This window comes from Nematostella vectensis, chromosome 4 (genome assembly GCF_932526225.1).
Source record: "Nematostella vectensis chromosome 4, jaNemVect1.1, whole genome shotgun sequence".
NCBI classification, from domain to species: domain Eukaryota; kingdom Metazoa; phylum Cnidaria; class Anthozoa; order Actiniaria; family Edwardsiidae; genus Nematostella; species Nematostella vectensis.
In genome coordinates this window covers 6,178,307-6,200,037 of record NC_064037.1, presented here as the reverse complement: position 1 = coordinate 6,200,037, position 21,731 = coordinate 6,178,307, and the positions used below count along the sequence as shown (strand labels likewise).

General features: G+C 42.9%; 4 protein-coding genes across 4 annotated transcripts; 2 read left to right on the top strand and 2 right to left on the bottom strand.

Moving 5' to 3' along the window:
• Positions 1–1,895: 1,895 nt before the first annotated feature.
• On the top strand, positions 1,896–6,144 carry LOC5509307 (intraflagellar transport protein 20 homolog). Its single transcript, XM_001629765.3, has 5 exons — positions 1,896–2,050; positions 2,205–2,290; positions 2,414–2,517; positions 2,901–2,997; positions 5,504–6,144. Exons 1-4 carry the CDS (start codon positions 1,933–1,935, stop codon positions 2,980–2,982), a joined length of 390 nt encoding a protein of 129 aa, XP_001629815.1. The 5' UTR covers positions 1,896–1,932; the 3' UTR covers positions 2,983–2,997; positions 5,504–6,144.
• Positions 6,145–7,229: 1,085 nt separating this feature from the next.
• Positions 7,230–9,620, bottom strand: LOC5509300 (galaxin). The gene is made up of 2 exons (XM_001629797.3): positions 9,462–9,620; positions 7,230–7,784 (listed from the first exon to the last, which is right to left on the bottom strand). The coding sequence occupies exons 1-2, from the start codon at positions 9,538–9,540 to the stop codon at positions 7,345–7,347; spliced, it is 519 nt and encodes a 172-aa protein (XP_001629847.2). The 5' UTR covers positions 9,541–9,620; the 3' UTR covers positions 7,230–7,344.
• A 7,079-nt stretch (positions 9,621–16,699) lies between these two features.
• LOC5509301 (lipopolysaccharide-induced tumor necrosis factor-alpha factor homolog) lies at positions 16,700–19,134 on the top strand. The gene is made up of 3 exons (XM_001629766.3): positions 16,700–16,803; positions 17,374–17,635; positions 18,294–19,134. Exons 1-3 carry the CDS (start codon positions 16,725–16,727, stop codon positions 18,400–18,402), a joined length of 450 nt encoding a protein of 149 aa, XP_001629816.3. The 5' UTR covers positions 16,700–16,724; the 3' UTR covers positions 18,403–19,134.
• A 651-nt stretch (positions 19,135–19,785) lies between these two features.
• LOC5509288 (general transcription factor IIE subunit 1) lies at positions 19,786–21,439 on the bottom strand. Its single transcript, XM_001629798.3, has one exon. It carries the CDS (start codon positions 21,352–21,354, stop codon positions 20,089–20,091), a length of 1,266 nt encoding a protein of 421 aa, XP_001629848.2. The 5' UTR covers positions 21,355–21,439; the 3' UTR covers positions 19,786–20,088.
• Between the last annotated feature and the right edge of the window lie 292 nt (positions 21,440–21,731).

The following is a 21,731-nucleotide window of genomic DNA, read 5'->3' as shown; positions in this document are numbered from 1 at the left end:
ATGATAAGACTCTAGATTATCTTATCATCAATGGTAAGCCTAGGGCAGGTCGATTTTATCTCCTTCCTAAAATACATAAGAAGGGTAACCCAGGTAGGCCAGTCATATCGGGGTGTAATACTTGCACTGAAAAGATATCTGAGTTTGTAGATTATCATATTAAGGATTTGGTGCCATCTATACCATCCCATATTAAGGATACTAAACATTTTCTTAATATAGTGAGAGATATGGGAACTTTACCTCAGGGGGCTATCTTAGTCACAGCAGATGTGGTTGGGCTTTACCCCCACATACCCCATGATGAGGGGTTGGAGGCTCTTAAAGCCGCTTTGGACAAACGTGGTAAGTTAACAGGTAATTATATTCCTACTGAGGACCTTGTGGACTTAGCTCGCATTGTCCTGGAGAATAATAACTTAGTATTTAATAAGAAGCATTATTTACAGGTATTAGGTACGGCTATAGGTACTAAAATGGCACCATCATATGCTAATCTTTTTATGGCTAAAGTTGAAAAGGAAATAATAGACTCTTCTCCAGTTAAGCCTTATTTATGGCGTAGGTATATCGATGACATTTTCATGATCTGGACTGAAGGTGAGGACACTCTGAGAGAGTTTATGGCTCACATGAACTCTATACATAGAACTATAAAATTTACGTTTGAGTGGTCCACTAGTCAGGTAAATTTTTTGGATGTTTCACTTACTCTTAGGGATGGGTTAATATCTACAGATCTGTATAGTAAGCCTACTGATAAGCATCAATATCTTTTTCATACGTCCTGTCATCCGTCTGCTTGTAAGAAAGGCATTCCTTTTGGGCAGGCACTACGTATCCGTGGGATATGTACGGAAGACTCTTCTTTCGAAAAGATGGTATTAGAGTTACAAGGTTATTTAGTTGATAGGGGTTATGACAGCAGGTTTGTGGGGAGGGAAGTTGACCGGGTTAGACGTATTCCTAGGGACGACACATTGAAAGACAGGCGTAAAGGTAAGAATGATCGTGTACCTTTTGTAGTCACTTTTCATCCAGCTTTACCTAATTTACCTGGTATTCTTCGTAATTTACAGCCAGTTCTAGAATCTTCTAGTAGATGTAGGGGTGCTATTGGTAGGGTACCTATGGTGGCTTATAGGAAACCTAGGAGTTTAAAGGATATGTTGGTGCACTCCTCTCTTAAAGAGGATGGTACTCAGGTTAGAGGTTGTGGTAAGTGTGGCGGTAAAAGGTGTAGGGTGTGTAACTTTCTTAAGACAGGGCGGGAGTTTCGTAGTACAATTACTAATAAGAAATATGTCATTAATTTTGACTTGGACTGTAACTCAGATTTTGTTGTTTATCTAATTACTTGCTCTATGTGTAGCAAGCAATACGTAGGGTCTACTATCAATAGTTTTAGGAAGCGTTTTAATAATCATAAAAGTAGGTTAAATAAGCACCCTAGTTTACCGGTTAGTGAAAGAGTTAAGGATGACCTTATCTATCAACATTATCATTGCGACAATCATTTAGGTCTTAATAATGTTATGGTACAACTTATAGATAAGTGTAACTCTGAGGCTCAGCTTAGGGAAAGGGAAGGCCAGTGGGCTTATCGGCTTAAGTCTATCTACCCGCGGGGTCTTAATAGTGATGACTTTTTTTGTAGTAGGAACCCACGTAGAGATGTGTAAATTCTTTTTATCCATAGCGCGCGCTATTCTAGAAAATGCGCGTTTTTGTCAGTTGTAATGTTTTTGCGTCTCGCGCCACTATTCTTATGTAAATAAGCTTGTAACGATTCACCTTCTTCAGTCTGCCCTGAAGAAGTCTTATTAAAGACGAAAATTTGGCAGAGTCGATATTTCCAGTTTTTGGAGTATTGTAAGCATCATTAGTTACACATATCGCAAGGTATCTTGGGTACTAAACATCGTATTCAAGATGGCGGACGGCTCGGCCGGGTTCTATTTCGACGAGCTGAATAAAGTCAGAGTTTTAGAACCAGAGATTAACACACAGACTCAAGAGCTGAAAGAAGAATGCAAAGAGTTTGTGGACAGTGAGTAGTGATGATACTTATTAAAAGATGGCGTTGAAAACGTAGAAAAAAGCTGAATAACTGGCACCCGTTATTTGAACAGGAGAGCATCTGTCAACATCGCAAACGTTTTTATCTGAAAAAAAGTAATATTGTTTTTACCTAAACTTATCAGAAATCGCCGAGTTTCAGAAGATTGTAGGAGGTTTCATTGAAATGGTGGATGGTCTCGCCAAAGAAGTAGAGAAAGAAAAGATGAAGGTTGGTAAAATATGTTTTTTGTCACCCTGGAAACTCGACAGGACTTCACTTTATTTTTATATTGTTCGGATTGTCCCTGCGACTTTTGTCGCCTGTTTTTTTAGAAATCTTCTTAAATTACAGGCGATAGGATCTAGAAATCTCCTGAAGTCCATCGCCAAGCAGAGAGAGGCGCAACAACAGCAGCTAAGAGCGCTTATCGCAGAGAAGAAAACACAGTTAGAAAGGTTTGCCTGATCATAACACTACAAATGGGATTAAAATCGGTCGAACAAATACTACATACCAGCACGCTTATATTTTTTTGATGAAATAACCATAAATCATTATTGGTATTAAACTAAAACACTGAAAATATTACTTATTCTGGTTATGATAAATAACCCCCAGGGAGGAGGATCACTCACAGGAAGGAGGATTTTTCAGATTCTGCTATCTTTTAGGGTTTCTTACACTAAATGGTGGCCCAATCTCTCGAAACGTATTTTACAATAAACCACAAGTCAACTGGTTATTCAGTACTCTTATCCCACTTGGCAAGCATGATTTGATGCTACTTTGAAGCACACAATATTTTTGGGAAATAGTAAACTTTATTTTTATTTTTAAGGTTCCGACTGCAGCATGAAGCCCTGCAAAAAGTAGAAAGTGAGCAAAATGAATTCATTGAACAATTCATTCTACAGAAGTGATCTGCTCACCACATGGTAAGTTCAATGAACTGATTATGAATTATTTACTGCTTGCAGGTACATAAAGTGATATCACTTATTGGTAGCCTTTTTTTAACTGATCCCACAAGGGCAGTTGGAATAAAGTTAAAGTTTGCTAGGCTAAATTCTAAACAAGGAAATAATAAGCGCAAACCTGGTCCAAGTCCTCATTCCCGCTAGACCAGATCAAGTGCAGAGCTCCGGAAATATTGAAAAAGCAGAGCCGTAGATTAACTTTGATCATTTCAAAATAATGTTCTGTTTACAGATAGCCTACCTGTTGGCTTTAGATGCTGATTTCGGCGATTAAATCCCTCGAAATCGTAGTTCATGGCCGCCATCTTGGATTTTCACTCCAATCAAAAATGGCGGCCATGAACTACGATTTCGAGATTTCGAGGGTTTTTATCGCCAAAATCAGCATCTAAAGCCTACAGGTATGCTAGTTTACAGAAGGCAATAATGGCGAGCTTCTTAGGTGTGGTTTTCTATGGCTACATAAATAAAACTTGTGATTAAAAATAAAATCCAAATACAGCACACACTTTAAAATAATGCTATTCTTTAGTGTGCATGTAAAAATAACAAAACCTAAAAACTTTTTTTTCTTCAAAATCGCTCCATTCTCTATTTCTTAACTGTCCAGTCACCAGAGAAATTCAGTTGTTTTTGCAATGTTGATGTTTAAGACATTATTTCGAACTTGATGATATCTCTTTTGCTTCTTGTTATGGAGCTATGCACTCGACAAAGTCTAGCAAGAATGACTACTTAGACCAGGCTCATGCCTTTTATTCAGCAGGTCCTTGTTTAATTTTCACCAGAATGCATCTTGCCCCGCAAACCCTGATCCTACTGCCCTGACTTTCAGCAATTTTATAGCTGGTGTTTTTTTGCTATAGTGGCAAATCATAAGATTACACAATGTGTAGTTCCAGATAATATCCATACCCTCTCCCCCCCATTGAGGGGGGCAGAGGTATGACTTCCCCTGCCCCTTGGAAATTCCTGGGCGTTTGAATCCCCTCAATGGGGGGGGGGTATTGATACAATCGGAGATGCTCTTCGTAGTACTGCTGAATTTTAAATCAGGTGAATTCTTTGTATATTTTTACACTCTATATTTTTAACTCGGGAATGGGAAGCATGTACAAGTTATTGTGGTGACTCTGATGTCAATCCATCATTGGATCACTAATCCGTAAACTTTTTACGGTCTTTCTGTGCTTTTGCAACATAGCAATCCTCAGGTCATCCTGTTAACTTCCAGTGTTCAACTTCCGGTTAAAACTTAGTAATATAAAATGGCTTTGGCATCGACCTGTGACCGCTACGGTCATTTGTTTGTATAGCCCTAAAATAAATATATGATAAAGAGCAGGAAAGATTTTCCGAAAAGTCTTCCATGTGGGTTGAGCGTGTGCATGCGCCTTCGTCAACAACGTCAATCGATCTTCTACGGTTCAGTCCAATTTAAGTTGTTATTTTGCAAACAAAACAAGTAAAATGCTAGCAAAGCTTTTAATTCTCCTTTAGTACTTGCTGATTCATGTCTCTGGGTTTTCGCGTTGTTTGTTTGAGTTTGTGCTGGAAGAGCGACTAGTAAAACTGCGACTTTTAAGTCCGAGAAACATAAGGTAAAGGATTTGTTAGCTGGGTCTCGCCCAAGGCGTTTATTAAATTTCGATGGTCCGAGGGGGGGGGGGGTTCATTAGATAGAAGGCAAAGCTAGCCACTTGATGATAAATCTAACAAAAGCAGGCGTTTAATCTCATACTTTTCAATTGTGAAACACTGAACATCGAAATTTTACCGAGGCGATTGCCTCACTTGCCTCATGCAGGCTACGGCCCTGCCCAAGTGCAGTGGGGTTCTAGTTTCAGCCAGGATCATTTTAAATTATAGCCTGCGTAGCAAGCAAAAGAAAATTGCAATAACGATTTTGTGCTTTTCTAGAATGTTAATAGCATAAAACCCATTGTATGACAGTAGCGTGATCAATTATTGCTGGTATTTTATTGTTTCCGGAAAGAATATGCTGAAATTTGACATGCTAGCAAAAAGCTTTTCGATCATTATGGTACCAATAATAATAAAAATAATTTTAGTTCAGTACTGGTCAACGTAGTAATGGCACGTTAGTCTAGCGGTGCGAACACTGGTCTATGACCGCAGCTTCCCTGATTCGATTCCCACTGAGGGCGCTAATTTTATTTATTTATTTTTTTTACTTTTTATTGTATCAATTAATTATACTCTTCTTGGTGTGTCATGACACCGAAAAAAAAATGAGTTATAAGGACATTTTTATGTACTCTCAGCATCTTGGATGTGTTCATGCTTTGTTAACTATCCTGTATATCTTTTATGCACACAAGAACATAACTAGAAAAATACATTTGCATTCAAGAGTTGGCTCTGATTTTTATTATACAAATTGTATTATTGGCCTTTGATTTGTATTATGAAATCTCTCAGTGACATGAATTTTTTTTTTCAGATCTCCTCGTTTTAATTGATGTAAATACTGGAGCTGTATATTATAATTTAGAATTATGTTCTTCTTTGCAAGTCATCTCAGTTTTGTTAAATAATGTGTACAGTTCATAAGTAGATCACATTGGGTATGACAGTTTTTCATTTCACCTTGAAACAAAGGCCCTTTTTGACCTTGCTTTCTGATTTCTCTAGTGTTTTGAGTGGCAAATCCTAACTGATGTGACTGTGGCTTTGGAATTATACCAAAGTTTTCAAACTTCTCAATCATCAGTTTGCTTAAAAAGTGTGACTCTATCGAACCCACTAAACCAACCCAGGATCAAACACTGATTTACATGGGTCAGGCAGATTTTTGGGGCTAGGAGGCTTCTAGTCCCCCCTACATTTCAAACATTTTATACATTCTTTGTCATTCAACCTTACTTTCTCATAATACATTTTCACTTTTCCCCCTCTATCTCCAAAATATGCTGCATCAAACAGTTATTCTGAGATTTCTCCTGTATGATGTATGATCCTGAAAAAACAAATGTTTTCATGTATAATGAATAATGTAATAATCCAAATAGGTAGTAAAAGCTGGTTAATGTAAATGCTGTGAAACAATGTCAAACTTGTAAATAAACTGCTGTTTGAAAGGCACAAGTTGTGGATACCAAGGAGCTACCGGAAACATCTTCTATTTATGGCAATTCCCTTGAATTGCACTGCGCACCCCTTCTACGCATAGTGGCGCGCGCTGTTTGTTCGAATTTTCAGTGCGCGCGCGCTCCACAGTTGTATAAGAAAACGAAGCGAGCGACGCGCGTTTTTTGCTCAAAATCGCTTTGACAGAAAAACGAAGTCGGTTATCCCCATTTTTTATTTGCTCAAATAGTTAAATATAGTCGGAAAAATGATCTACTGAAAAAAATTGGATTGTAAAAGTTTGTTTATTTAAAAGCCGTAAACATACTTCAAAATGGCGCTTTTTAACAAACAGTGTCTTTTAGTGCGAACTCTTAAATGCGATTTGTTTTGAACCTTAGCTACTACGGGTTATTGTTTAGGAGATCGGATTTTGCTGGCAGCTCGACAAACAGAACTTAATTTTCTAAAGAAAATAGGCACTATTTTTGAAAACTAAGAGTGATTTTTCCTCGCGCGATCAGTAAAAATGCGTAAAATCTACGCCCCTCTGTTGTGAAAACGAGGTCGGTTACCCCCATTTTTTATTACATTTGTTGAAAGCCCTTAACTTCAATATTGTTTATGCGACGTTTCAAAAAAAAATCTGGGTAGTAGAACTATTTCAAGGAAATTACCTTAAGATGTATGATGCGTCATCATGAAATAATTGTCATTCACAGTTTTTATTTTGTTCATACTAAAACAACGCTACATTTTTGTTATTTTTGAATTGTATGTGAGAAAATGTATATATGAAACCAAGGTAAATTTTGCAATTTTGCAAAACTTGGGTATTTCTTCACCCTAGACCTCAAAGGGTTTGTGATGGAAAAGGCGTGATCTTGAAGAAATGAGGACTCTCCCTCCTTCACACACACGCATCTAGCTACGCCTATAATAGAACGGTTTCAAAAACACTTGAGAAAGTTCCAAGCATACCACAAAAAACCGTGCGGTTTCTTTACGGTCTTGGATCTACAACATAAATGAGTGTTGATGTCGTACGCCTCGTCTTTACAGCATCGCACCTCCAGACTATTTCTCTTCAATGTTTTCTCTGCACAACAAATCTCTGATCTACTGTCATAGGTCTTTTCCCCACAGCAGAACGAGGTCATGTCACTGCCCACCTTCCTCAGCACATTACCTCTGCAGCAGATGTGAGTTCGCCTGTCATAAGCCTGCGAGCCACAACAGAACGTGTTCCGAACCCCTCCCGTTTCGCTGAGAAGCCTTAGCGTGTACCCACGGCAACAGGTGTAAATTTGACAGACAATTTGATGTCACGCCCCCGCAGCAAAAGGAATTCCCCGGTCGCCCTTTCTTCCTGAGCACTTTGCCATGGCAACATTGATGCGTACGTCGGTCGAAAGTTTGCGAGCCACAGCAATAGGAATTCCAGCGCCCGTTCATCTTGTCTCGCACGTTTCCGTCACAGCATAACTGCGTGCGACCATCGTATGTCGTGTTACCGCAACAAAAGGAGTACCACAGACCTCCCGTGCGCTTCAGTCGCCGTCCCTCGCAGCAGATGTCGGGGGATGACCGTGGAAGGCCTCCACATGGCTCTCTTGGATCGAGATCATTTGATCTCGAGGTTTTCTGTGATTGGCCTGGAATGACAACATTTGTATTTAAACATTAAGGTAGAGATGTCCCTAAGATGTCCCTCACACAAGTTGCAATATTTTCGCCCACAAGTAATCTCGCGCAGAGCCTCTTGAATATGTTGCGCGTCTCAAACTCTGATATTTACAATGGTTTACATTTTATATTATTTTGGAAATGCAATTCCAGGTCCCAGGTCATAATATTTGTTTCTACTGTCTTCACGCCCACCCTTTCCCACAGTACACGCTACACTTCTATCACTAAAGTAAGAAAAGGTTTCTAAAGAGCCCCGAAGCGCTCTCGTCACCTTAAACCAGTCCTTGGAGGCATGACGGAAAAACATGACGTGACGCTTCAAATAAGCACATTTCACATCTAATAAGGCGCAAAATTTCTCTAAGTACTTAGTGAGTAAAAGCAAACAAAATATCAAGTGCGACATTTTTTAAATTGATGCGACTTTTTGTAAAGTGTCAAGTTGAAATTTGAGCTTTTCCTCCCTGAGCTGATACATAGCGCAAGGATGATCATGGAAAAATCTTAAAAAGCCAATGTCCACTTCAGGCTCACGTTATTCGTGTTTTGGAAATCAGTCTGTAATAAGAAACCGATGGCCATAAGAAACCGATGGTCTTCTTTCTCTATCCCAAATTGCGCATTTTCCAGGTTTTTCCGTCATGTCGTTCTTGGAGTATCCCCGTGTGGTACCCCATACATCTACATTTGTCTCATTTGTAGGAATTATAGCTATCATTATCCCATTAGGCTGTCGGCAGTGGACGTGACGACGTCATTAGCGATTATTTCATTGTAGGATTAACCTTATCTATGAAGAGATAAATGCTTTACGTATTAGTGGTTGGCCGGGCCGCTGCTATCCTGAGGCAACCCAGATCTTCTTATTTCTGACGATTTGCAAGACTTTAATTTTGTGTCATCCATGTTATTAAGCATTTCAGGACATGGGATTCGCTTTTTACTAGATATATATGTTCTGCGATCTCCCACTCCCACCTCGCTTCCGTAGACAGTTGATTTCTCTTGCAATCGAAGAGATAACATTGCTTGACAAATAGCGCATCAGACCCTTATGCCCTTTAGCTGCCACACCGCGTATAACCTTGGACAAAAACACAGTCTTCGTCCGCGATCTGACCACCAACTAAAAAAAGGCGATGAAAGGGAAACTGAAGTGAAGCAGACAGAGCTGCGGAACACAATCAGCTCACTACTTTTTCTGCTTGCTCCTGTCTTGACATACACTCTTTTTTTTATAAAAACTTTTTTATAAGAACGTCCAGCCTGAGATATCGCCAAATTTTAAGAACATGCTAAGAACATGCCGAGGCTCAGATAGCAGAATTTTCTATTTTTTTTCTGTTTTAGTCCTGATGCATTCTAAACTCAGACTCAAATTGTGCTCATAGTAACAACCTTACCATTGCTATTGATCATTAGTGTAATTCTCTTCCTAACAATTCATTGGGTATTATATTCTTATATACACTAAAATTTAAGAACATAGTTGAGAACATATTCAGCCTTGAAATGCCCAAAAAATAAAAACGGCCCAGCCTCAACTGAAAATTTGACGTTCTTATTAAAAAAATGTAGTCAAATTTAGATTTCTCATAGAGTAACGACGCAGGTCTTTGATACTCTGAAAACGTCGGACTTACCATTCAGCAGTGCTTGTGAATTCGCCAGACATAGAAGAAGAACGACTAGCGCCACATTCTCCACTCTTATACAAGCCATGTTTGCAGTGATCTAATTCAGCTCAGGCGATGAAGGGCTTGCATATGATCAAAACACTGTGGGGTGGATGTTTTAACAACTTCACGTACCCCCATCAATTGCCGATAGCTGCTTTCCTCTGAGTTTTATTGGTTATTTCATTATACGCGCTGTGATTGGTGCTTTGAGCGCGGACTGCCATAATGGTTCATCAGCAGTCGGCTTGCACAAAAGCACATACCTTCTGACCATTTTTCCTGTTAAAGCCAAAAGAAACGAGTCCATAAAACTTATTTTTGTTAATAGAATTCATCTATATAAATATTTACTCCAGACGCTAATTCTTCTCTCTTTGACCCCAGACTGCGATCTTTGCTCATATCACGTGTTCACCGGGTGCTTAGTACAAATACCTAAGGGAGTGTTCATTATTTATGGCCGAGGGGGGGAAGGGGGTCGGTTCCCACATAGGGGGAGCTAAAAAAGTTTTGGGTACATCGATGGGGGGTGGGGGGTCATAAAAGTTTCAATATGGTTGAAGGTTTCCCTAAAAGTAGGAAACTTTCTTATTTATTATTACTGAAATGAGTAATCAAAATGCAATAAAAGTTGTTTCCTAGCGTTGCCAATAACATATTTAGGCTACATTTACTGCTGTTGAGCCGTGAACGCTTTACCACAAATGAAAAATTCAACAATATTTATAACTCTAGCAGTTCATTTAAGCTTGACCTATAGGATCAATAAAAAAAAAAACAACTGAAATATATGCATTTGTAAAATATACTAGGAATCTAGAACTGTTGGTAATGTTTCGAACCAAACGACACTCTGTTATCACGATCTCCGACTTTCTTCTCCCTTTATTCGAATCAGCTCTCAATCTCTCTACAATCTGTCTTACAATCCCTCACGAGTTCACCCCTGCCTGGTACAATAATACCCGATCCTATTACTAATTACATATTACATAATTGGTGATCATAAACTAATAATTTTAACAACTTCCGGTACACAGAAACGGAACTTCCGGAACAAGTACGGCAGGTTATTAGATAATGTCAATGTGTAAAAAAGTCTGACTCTGATACCTTTGCTTTGGACACCCCGGCGAGTACCCAATCTGGGAGATCTATCAGACCAAGGGCACAGGACGATTTTATCTTTTATTAGGACAGTCTCGTGCCGTAAAATATAAAATTGTCCTGCGTGATATGGACTAGTGATATGGCATGCAAATACAGATATAGGTATAGATACATATTCTTTACTGTTTCAAAATGCCACAAGTTTTGTTGTTTTTTAAAGACAAGGAGGGGAGCGTCAAAAAAGTTTTTGGGCTTTTCCTGGGGGGGGGGGGGGGGGGGTCAACAAAGTTTTGATGTTTACAAATGGGGGGTTGTACAGAAAACTCAAGTGCAGTGGCGCTGAATACCGACCCCCCCTCGGCCGTAAATAATGAACACACCCTAATGTGTCCCTAGGCTGGTTAATTTTGTGGATATTCTTGTTCTTCTTCTTGTTCTTCTTCTTTTTTCTTTTCTTCTTTTTCTTTCATATTAAAGAAGGTTAAAAGGTTAAAGAAGAAGAAGAAGAAGAAGAAAGAGGAGGAGGACGAAAAAGAAGATAAACAAAGAAAAGAAAAAACAGAAAAGAATTTACAAGAAAGAATGGACGAAAAAAATTAATAGGAAAATCAGCTTTTTTATCTAAAAAAAGATACATAAATTGCGACCCCCAGGTTTTATAGATGCAAACGCCACCCGTAAACGAAATTCACATATGACCTGATAACGCAATGTCCTCAAAATAGAAACACCAGAGCGAGGCTATAAGTGAAGAAAATACTCCTCGATGTTCAATTGGTTTTTTTGACAAAGATGAGGAAGTCCTATGGCAATACAATAAATCAAGGATTATAATTAAACTGAGGATTACAAATAACGGTAACTAGGATATAACAAATGAACGCGTAGGACTTACATGAATAATGTTCAAAACAAGATGGCCGGCTGCTCTCTTCTGAGCCGGTCAGCGGTCTTACATAAGACCTAGGCCCTAGCGGCCAGCGTTACACACTCTTCATCCCCCCCAGTCCGTGAGTCTATACTAAGTCTAGAGTCTATACAAGGCTAGACGAACGGACTCCGGCTACTGTCCAATTCCCTGTCTCTGGTTCGTAGCGTTTTGGTCGTGTTCTCGCACGAGTTGGCCTTCTAGGTTCAGGGAGTGGCTGCGGGGCCTGAGATGAGGCGTCAGGCATACAAGAGGATACAGGGTCATTGTTGGCTTGAGTGGTAGGTGGTGTTTCAGCGACGGGTTCAGCGGGTGGAACTGTCTGGTTGCACTCTGTGGGTATGACGGGATGGCTACCGTGTGAGAGTTGGGTGGTGACGTGAGGATTGCCCGTCAATGGTCCACTGCCTGTGGGAGGCGACGGTGAGCTGTTAAGTGTGGGTTGACACTCTGGAGATCTGGGTGGAGGTGGTGGCGTCCTGTACTGATGGTCTGGGGTGGGCGTGGCCGGGGTGTATGCACGAAGGAACCGACGATTACGCAGGGTCAACCGTCCTGAGCCATCCACCTTTATCCTGTATTGGTCGTGGCCTGGCGACTCCACTACCATGCCTGAGCGGTCCCATTTGTTCGGGTGTGGGCCCTGCTGGTTCTGGATGAAGACCCTTTCACCTAGCTTCAGAGGTCGAAGTGGTTTGGAGTGGCTCGTCAATGATTCGGTGGTACGTGATATGCGGGTCCGAAGGGCATCTTCCTTTGCCGCCCATGCTTGCCGCCACAGGGGTCGGATGTGGGGATTAGAGAACTTCTCTAGTCGATTGACGAACATGAGGGAGTCTCGAAGGGGTCGACCGAATATGATTTGGGCTGGTGAAAGGTCGCAGTCCCGGTCCGGTGTGTTTCGTAGCTGTAACATGGCACGCAGGAAGCGATCGTTATCAAGGCTGCCGTTAGGACCAGTATTGGACATCAGGAGACGTTTAGCTGTTTTGACTGCCACTTCTGCTCTCCCGTTGGATTGTGGGAAGCCGACAGAAGACAGGCGGTGTTTGATCCCCCAAAGTCGGAGAAAGGTCTCGGTGCCGCCTGCTGTGAACTCTGGTCCGCCATCGCTTGATATCTCTGTTGGCACGCCAAAGGTGGCGAAGAATGCTCGGAGGTGACGGACCAGGCCAGCGGAGCCCCCTAGGTCAGTACCTGCGGTGGAGCTGAGGACCTCCACCCATCCAGAGAGCCGGTCTCCGACAACTAGGTAGTGGCGGCCACCAAAGTCGAAGAAGTCAGCGTAGACAGCCTCGAACGGGGTAGATGGCGGAGAGGTCGGGAGGGGCGGTGTGGCCGCTTGTGACGGGGCGTTGCGGTTGCAATCTGTGCATCCGTCTCTGGTGCCCTGAATGTCCCGTGACATCCCCGGCCAGAAGACAATGGCACGCGCTTGCTGCTCCATAGTAGAGGCTCCTTGATGTGCAGCGTGTAAGTGCTGGAGGACCCGTTTGCGGAGGGACATGGGCACAACCACACGGTCGTTGAGTAGTAGAACGCCATCCTGTGCATATATCGACTCACAGAGATGTCCGAGACTTGAAAGCGCCGGGTCGTTAGGGTCAACAACAACATCTTGTTCAATGAGGCGTAGGAGGTGACCTAGGCATGGGTCCGTAGCAGTCTCTTGTGCGAGGATCGGCCACGAGATGGCCCCAAGATCATGTGCGTCGTTCCTGATGGAGGCCATGAGGGCCGACTCAACCATGTCCGGTACACTAGGAGTTGAAGTTGCGAGACTGTTAGTTGAGCCTGATGGGGATGGGTGTCTTGATGTGGCGTCAGCCGCCTGGTTACTTTTTCCCGGTCGATGGGTGATGGTGAAGCGCCACGGGAGGGTACGCTGCTTTAACCTGAACAGACGGGAGTTGGTGATCTCATCGAGGGTGCGATCGCCGAAGATTTTGACTAGAGGCTTGTGGTCGGTGACTACCACAAGGTTGTCGCAACCCTGTGTGAAGTACCGGGTTTGCTCGAGACCCCAGGCAACGGCCAGGGCCTCTCCCTCGATGGCTGCGTAACGTTGTTCGGCTGGGGAGAGGAAGCGTGAGCCAGCCAGAGTGATCCGCCATCCTCCTGGGCAGCAGTCAGGTATACCAGAGGGGCAGCTACAGTGTTGCTGGAGGAGGAAATAACCAATACCTCTTCGGGACCAGTCGGGGCGAAGGCAGGTGCGCCTCTGCATGTCGTAGATTTCCACGCCCTCGCGGATTGCCTGAACAATGGCTTCTTTGGACTCTTGGAAGGCAGACTCCAGGTCAGGTGACCAGGTGAATTTGCACCGTGGGCTTAGGAATGGCTTAAACGGCGCCATGGTCTCGCGCAATTGGGCGTAGTTGGCCACCTGGTTGACCAGCCCGAACCAGCTTCTGATGTCTGTCGTCGATTCAGGAGTGGGGAAATCACGGATGGCATCCAGGTACTTAGGGAGTGGCTCTATGGTTGAGTCGGACACCCTAAAGCCGGCGAAGTCCACGCACTTTTCGGCGAACTGAAATTTGTCGGGGTTCAGTACTATACCGGACTGGCCTACGCATGTAAGGAAGTCGATGGATCGCCACCAGTGTTGTTCTAGGTCAGTATCATAGTGGATTGTGTCGTCCACACACCGCTCTTTGCGCTCAAAGGCTGATAGGATAGCATCGAAACGACGGTTGTAGCCATCCCCTAACGAGAGGAATCCTTGTGGTGCCCTGGTGTAGCGCCAGCGCCCGAAGGGCGTAATGAAAGTGGTCAGGTGTCGATCTGCCTCGCGTAAGGGAACGCTGTGATAGCCGTTCCAAGCGTCGGTGACGGTCTTCCAGGTGTCCTTCGGAATTCGGCGGGCGAGGTGGAAGGGAGACTCCATGGCAAAGGTCTCGCGCTGGCAGAATTTGTTTAGTGGCGAGAGATCCACAGTCCGGCGCGGTGAGCCGTCGTGCTTCCGGGTCACAACCATGCGGTGGCACCATGTGACAGGTTCCCCGTAAGGCACTCGTTCGATGACACCAAGGGCCTCGTCCCAGAGAAGGTCGTCGTATACCTTTTGCTGCCAGTGAAGAGGGATGGTGGCCGGGGTGTGGCACGCTCTGGGTGTGGCTGCTGGGTCTACATGTATCTCGATGGGTGGTCCGTCCATGCACGGGAGCGCACGATGGGGGCAGGTGTTGAACGTCGAGGAGGCATACCTCTCGAGTAGCCAGTCTTTCATGCGGCCATTGTTCTCCGGGGTGCAGGGGAATGGCAGTTCCGACGGACGTTGTGGTGGCACCGTGCGCTGGGGACAATGACAGGTCGGATCAGAAGGGGTGTTTGGTGCTGTGCAGCCGCCGTTGATGGAACGGGTGGCGTTGATGGATGAGTGCGGCTCTGGTATGCTGCGGCCATGGGGGGTAGGTCGGCGGCCGTCGTGTCTTCCAACCGGGTTCGTCGGGAAGTCCGTAGATAGGAGACCGAGGTTGAGGAGGGACTCATAGGAGAGGTACATAGCTCGGACTGAGCTGCTCACGTACACCATGGAACGGCAGCACGTGGCCTCACCGTTGGGAGGAGCTGTGGAGAGTTTAGCGAAGAAAGCACCGTCGATGGCTATTGGAGACCGGTTGGCGGCCGACAAGCTGAGGTTGACCGGTTGCAGTTCATCGCGCGAGAAGCCGCATGCAAGGAACTCCTCTAGAGACCAAAGGTCGGACTGGGCACCAGTGTCGGCCACGGCTGATATCTGAGCTACGAAGTGATCGCGAGGACGGGAAGTGGCTCCCGAAGCTGATGGAGTATCGAGCGATATAGTGATGTTTGTCCGCGGATGATCACGGAGTTGAGCTCGTCGCCACTCCCCCTTGGTGAAGATATGGTGATCCAGTTTGGCGGGCTCGTTCTGTGGTCTACCACGAGAGCGAGGTACGGCTCCGGATTGTAGAGATGCGATCTGGGAGATCGGGCCTGACTCGATGGCGGACTGTTGACTTTTGGCTGGTTGTCGCCTTTTGCGCCTACGGGCTCTGTAGCAATCGATGCATACCTGATGAGGTTTGGAATTCCAGCCCCGAGATCCTTCTGAGAAGACGTGAAATGACACTTTACAATCAGGACAGGAGGCCTGTCGTGATTTCTCTGCTGCGCTTGGTGACTGGTCTGAGGGTGGCGTGTTTTTGTTACGCTGGAAGGACGACATCGCGGACAGGGTTGAAGACGGTAGGGCGTTGCGAGCCATCTCTTTACTCTCCACCGAGGCAATGACGTCATTAATTGGGTTGGTCAAGATATCTGTAATGCCCAGAGTCTCACGCCTTATGTCTGAGTCGTAAATGCCATTTAAAAGGACGTCGCGTATGATGTGGTCGGTGTAGTCAACGGGTTGGCCACACGCACATGCTGCTGTGTATGCGCACGTTTCCGCTTTTCCCCGCACCCTGGCTGCGAATGCACGAAAGGTTTCGTCCCGTTCCTGTTTTAACTGGAGCAGCTCGGTACGGAGGACACATGTAGCGATAGGAATGACAGCTAGCGAGCGCATGGCTGCGGTCAAATCTTGCAAGGGCAACGAGGTGGCTCCTGGGTTGGCTTTCAGTAGGCTGTCCCCGAGGTCAGGGCCGGCACACTGGAACAGTTGGAAAGGCGCCTGGGCGTCAGTGATGCCAGATCCAGAACGGAAAACCCCCCATCGGCGCATGAATATGTTCCATTCCTCGATAGAGATCCCTATGTCCACTTTGGGTCGGTCGAGTTTCGGGCCTCGAGCCGGCGGTGGGGCAGTAGGAGCGGGAGGTAGTGCTTGATGTGCGAGGCCGTGGTTATTTAGTAACGCTACGGCGATTGCATCAGAGACATCCTGTGTTTTGAAGTCACAGTTGGGTACCGAACATTCGACGATCACCATGATAATGACTTCCTCATGAAGAAAATACTCCTCGATGTTCAATTGGTTTTATTGACAAAGATGAGGAAGTCCTATGGCAATACAATAAATCAAGGATTATAATTAAACTGAGGATTACAAATAACGGTAACTAGGATATAACAAATGAACGCGTAGGACTTACATGAATAATGTTCAAAACAAGATGGCCGGCTGCTCTCTTCTGAGCCGGTCAGCGGTCTTACATAAGACCTAGGCCCTAGCGGCCAGCGTTACACACTCTTCAATAAGGAAGTGAGCAAGAGGCAAGATGGCGGACGACAAACCTCCTCCGTACAACTATAACTATGGCGCAACTCAGGAAAATCAGGCCCCCCCTCCTTATCAAGGTTAGAAACTACTTTGTACATAGGCGATAACATATCCATATATGAGATATTTCTCGATATTGTTTCTAACAGCTGTGATTATGTTGTTTAATCTTTCATCATAATCGTAATATCGAAATCTAGATCTCTAACATGCTTAGTATCGGGTCCTTTACCAATATTACACATTAATCTTATCTTGAGACAAATCTGAAAACTTAAGTGATTGTAACCGCTTGCAGCCTCGAAAATTAGGTAATGGGACCTCTATCAAGACATTTGGTTCTAGGTTACTTACTTAATTCGATGAAATCAAACGACCTCTCGAACAACATTTCCAGCTATTTATTTAAAGGGGAATGATTAAGTAAGTAAAAATTGAAGTCCTAAACTGAAATTATCACCAGATACAATACATACAATTTTTAGGACTTCTGATCGAATTGAATATAATTATTTTGTTTTCTAATATCGTATGCGAGTATGATTTTCTCCAGTTGCCTTATAAACAGGATACAATTGAATTAATACCTAGGTACTATAGTTACACTGTTTCTCTTCATGTTAATGTCTTATATACTTTTTTACCAGCTGGTTATCAGCAACCTGATTATGGTAAGCAAGGAGGATATCCACAGCAACCGTATCCGGGGCAACAGTATCCTGGGCAACCACAGACAACTGGTACAACCATAATCACCCAGCCAGCATCCACAGTCATAGTTAACGTTGTGTATAGGGAGTTCCCGCTGAGTATGGTCTGCTCGTTTTGCCAGACACATATCGTAACTGCTACAACATACCGTGATGGGGCCTTGACCTGGCTTTTGTCAGGTGGTATATGCCTTGTTGGGTGAGTGCTATAGATGTGCATTATGTTTCTGCATTGTGCAGTTTTAGAGAAAATCAAGTTCTTCCATTAGAGAATTGAGTGCTTTAACTTTTCCCTTCCCCTGAACATTTTATTGTGTTTCCTGTGCTTAGAGATAAATCATTAGGAGATGTAGAGTCTGGGATGAGGCCCCCCACTGTTCTGGAAGGCTGGGGAAAGGGTTTTCAGTGACGAAATAGGTACTTTTTTAGACTCCCTGACCCTGCCCCTAAAATAGACACAACCCCACTTCCTTAAAAAAACTCAAATAGTATGACATTGTGATGCAATTCCTGCATTAAAACTTGTGCTAAAAGTAACTAAAATATTTAAAAAAAAATATCAAGGGCAAAGAGCGTTGAATTACTGTTTTATTTTGTCTATATATAAGCTTTGTTTAAAAAAAAAACACATTGAAATTACTCCCAGATACAAACTTTTTAAGTCAAATTAGGATTATTCAGACAAAATCAGACTTCTGATAACCCATCACATGAGACCCACTCAGTTCATGGGACAGGACTGTAAATAAAATACCTGCATCGAAAGTAAAAGGGGTCTGTCTAGTATTCCATTAAACTGACCCTCTCCTAACAGTCTTTTAAAACGTTATCACTGATTATGTTCTCTTCATTCATAGGGGCTGGCTTGGTTGCTGTTTGATACCATTCTGTTTGGATAGCTGTAAGGATGTTATTCACACCTGCCCTAACTGCCAAGCAAAGCTTGGCATCTACAGACGTCTTTGATCTCCTAAATGTAGATGCCTATTGACATCTGTTTTTTTAGTTTAGAAATGCAAAAAGTTTAAATGGGGATAAAGGCTTAAGAAATGCGTCATAAAAGCAAGGCAGTCTAAAAGCATAACATGCCTGGAAATGTACCATGAGGGGAAAGCTTTATTCAACAGGACATGTAGAATTGATCTAGTTCTTGCTTCAATGATTAGTTTAAAATTTGGTAGTATAATAGAGAGGAGGGCATTATCAGAAAGAATCTCAGCTTTTTTTTTACCTTTTGAATGATACCATTCGTGGGAAAGTATAAGGCCTCTAGGCACTTATCTAGTGAGGGAGGAGGTGTTTAAAAAATGCCTTCCAAAAAATGGGTCATTTCTATTGAAGGGTCGTCAAGTACTTATCCTTTTTTCACGATACAACTGTGAACCCCTGTCCCAGCAAATCTTGGGTATAAATTTGACTTCAATGGTAGATGGCTATTTTCTATTGCAAAGTATGTTGTTGAAGGTGGCTGGTTATCATTCTTTAACTCTAGTGTGCAGTTATCAAACTTATATCTCTTTCTTGAAAGATTCCCAATAAGGATGGCTGGATTATCATACCTTTGCACAAATGTCATTCACAGGTTTGGATAGAGGACTATTTTCTGACATTGTTATGCTATTTTCATACTCTGTATCTGGGATGATCGAGTCAGTTTGTGATAAAGTATTAGAACAATAAAATTAATATCATTTCTTATTTTTCTATGAAGTATTTGTGTAGATTTGTCAAACACCCAAATTTATACATGATTTACAAATTACTGGTCTTGGTGGATTATGGGGTCCAATTTTTTTTACATAGTAAAAGAGAGGGAGGGGGTAAGAGTGCTTGCTCTAGGGGGGACATGTTAGCATAATTGTGTACCCATTAAGTAATATTTTGTTTGACAGTCTTCTGGCTTCACTTTTCTGTTTCTCAATTTCCCCCCTGTGTCTTATTTGCTGTCACCTCTTACTATTAAAAGATGTCCCTGTTCATGACTATTTATGTGTTTTCACGAGTTAGCAATCACACTTGTTCAGCTTATGCACTTGTTTGGTTGTTTTCCTTGAGGCACTTTTTCGTTTTACTGGGTGGATCCCTACCAAGATTTAGGATGAGATAGGGACCTTCCTCAGTGAGTTCTTTATCAACAAATATAGCTGTATACCTGCTAAAGCATTGGTGATACTGTAAAGTCTTTCTCTATGAATATACTTGATAAAGCCTAAGTGAAAAGTTCTGCTTCTATCATATATTACTAGTACATATGGCTGTATGCTTGTTCAAGGGCTTTGTGGTATTATTTTATTATAATACTAGTACATATGGCTGTATGCTTGTTCAAGGGCTTTGTGGTATTATTTCATTATAATACTAGTAAATATGGCTGTATGCTTGTTCAAGGGCTTTGTGGTATTATTTTATTATAATACTAGTACATATGGCTGTATGCTTGTTCGAAGGCTTTGTGGTAATGTTTTATTATAATACTAGTACACATGGCTGTATGCTTGTTCAAAGGCTTTGTGGTATTTTTTTTATCATAATACTAGTACATATGGCTGTATGCTTGTTCAAAGGCTTCATGGTATTATTTTATTATAATACTAGTACATATTGCTGTATGCTTGTTCAAAGGCTTCATGGTATTTTTTTTTTATCATAATACTAGTACATATGGCTGTATGCTTGTTCGAAGGCTTTGTGGTATGCTTCTTCCTCTTCTGGTGACATTAATTTCATCATGTCATCTGTTACGTCACCCAAAGCCACCACTTTTCCATTCACCTTAATCTTGTGTTCTTCTTCCTCGTCATCACTATCAGCGGCATCCATGAAATCTGTGACTTTGTCATGGGTAGGGGCAGTAGCATTGCTCGCCTTCTCGCTATCTGAGTCACTAGAGCTGGAATTCTCGTCTTCACCTAATGCTGCCTTGATATCCAACTTTGGTTTCTTAGCAACAGACTCATGAGCTAAGAGATCTGCTAGGACCTCATCCTCAGTGCTGTGATCAAGTGCATGTTTTTCTGATGTGCTGGCGTCATTGGGTGTAGCAGCCTGAGCCACTGCCTCTGGGGCGGAGTGGACGGTACTTTGTTTCATCCAGATTGGTGCTTCCTTTACCCTCTTGTTAGCTGCGCCAGCCTCATCCTCAGCTCCCATACTGATCTTAATCCCTAAGTCGGTAGCTTCCATACCATAGCGATCACTGGCCCACCCTGACCTGGAGGCATGTCCTGAGATGTGACTATGGGACACATGTTTGTTTATTGATGTCAGATCTGGTTCAGGTTCCAAGATGGCGTCGGCTAGATTGATATTCTCTGAGTCACGTAGCAATTTGAATATTGGCTCAATTTGCTCGTTAAATTTCGCCAGTGACGTTCTCTTGTTGTTGCCTTCTTGTATCTCTGACGTGTCTTCTTCAACTGTCCCACTACAGTACGTACACTTCAACAACCCCGTGGTCATGTCAATTAATCGATCCACTTCTAGGTCTGAATATTTATTATGGCACTCAGAGCACACAAAGGATGGTCTGTTTTTGGCTTGCTTTTCGTCGCTTTCGATTTTCTTTCTCACATGGTCTAATTTATACTTGACAACATTGACGAACACTTTGAAGTTTATGAAATAGTAGTTAAAAGTAAGAGTCATCCCAGTGTCTGGCGCCTTTTCTTTGTGTATTCTCTGCTTGATGAGTTTATCGTTTTTTAGACGCACTAGGGCTTGTCTTAACTGCCTTTTGTCAAATCTCACTAAATCCATAAGATCGTCTTCTTTCACACAAGGGTGTTTGGCGTTCGTAAGAACATTGATGATGGCAACCTGTTCTGTGTCGTAGAACCCACGTACTACTACTTTAGCTAGCCTTTTAAGGACTGGAGGGATTTCTGTTAATAGTTCTGGTTCGTCTATGGCCCCATTCATGTTTTTTTAGACGTATTTATGAGTTCTCTATGTTTGCAAAAATCTTTCAAACCAAAATGGCGCCTAGAGGGGTACCCAGTCTCCCAAACCGTGTAGTAACCAAATGTTTAACGTGGGGTACCTGTGGTTAGCGTGTGTTTTTATTTGCGTGTTATTTTGCGGAACTGCGTAAAGTACTGCACTTGAAAGAGCAGTTAACCGCCACAGATATCGCATTCCATGTGGTTTTCCATCACGATCTAGAATTGATATTTTTAAAGCTTCAGTAGAGTAAAAACACAAATTTACGAAAACGATCCTGACAACAGAATTAAAATTGAAACCTATTTCAATGTTCCCTTTTGACTAGAGCACTATAAGAATATTTTGATGAAAGT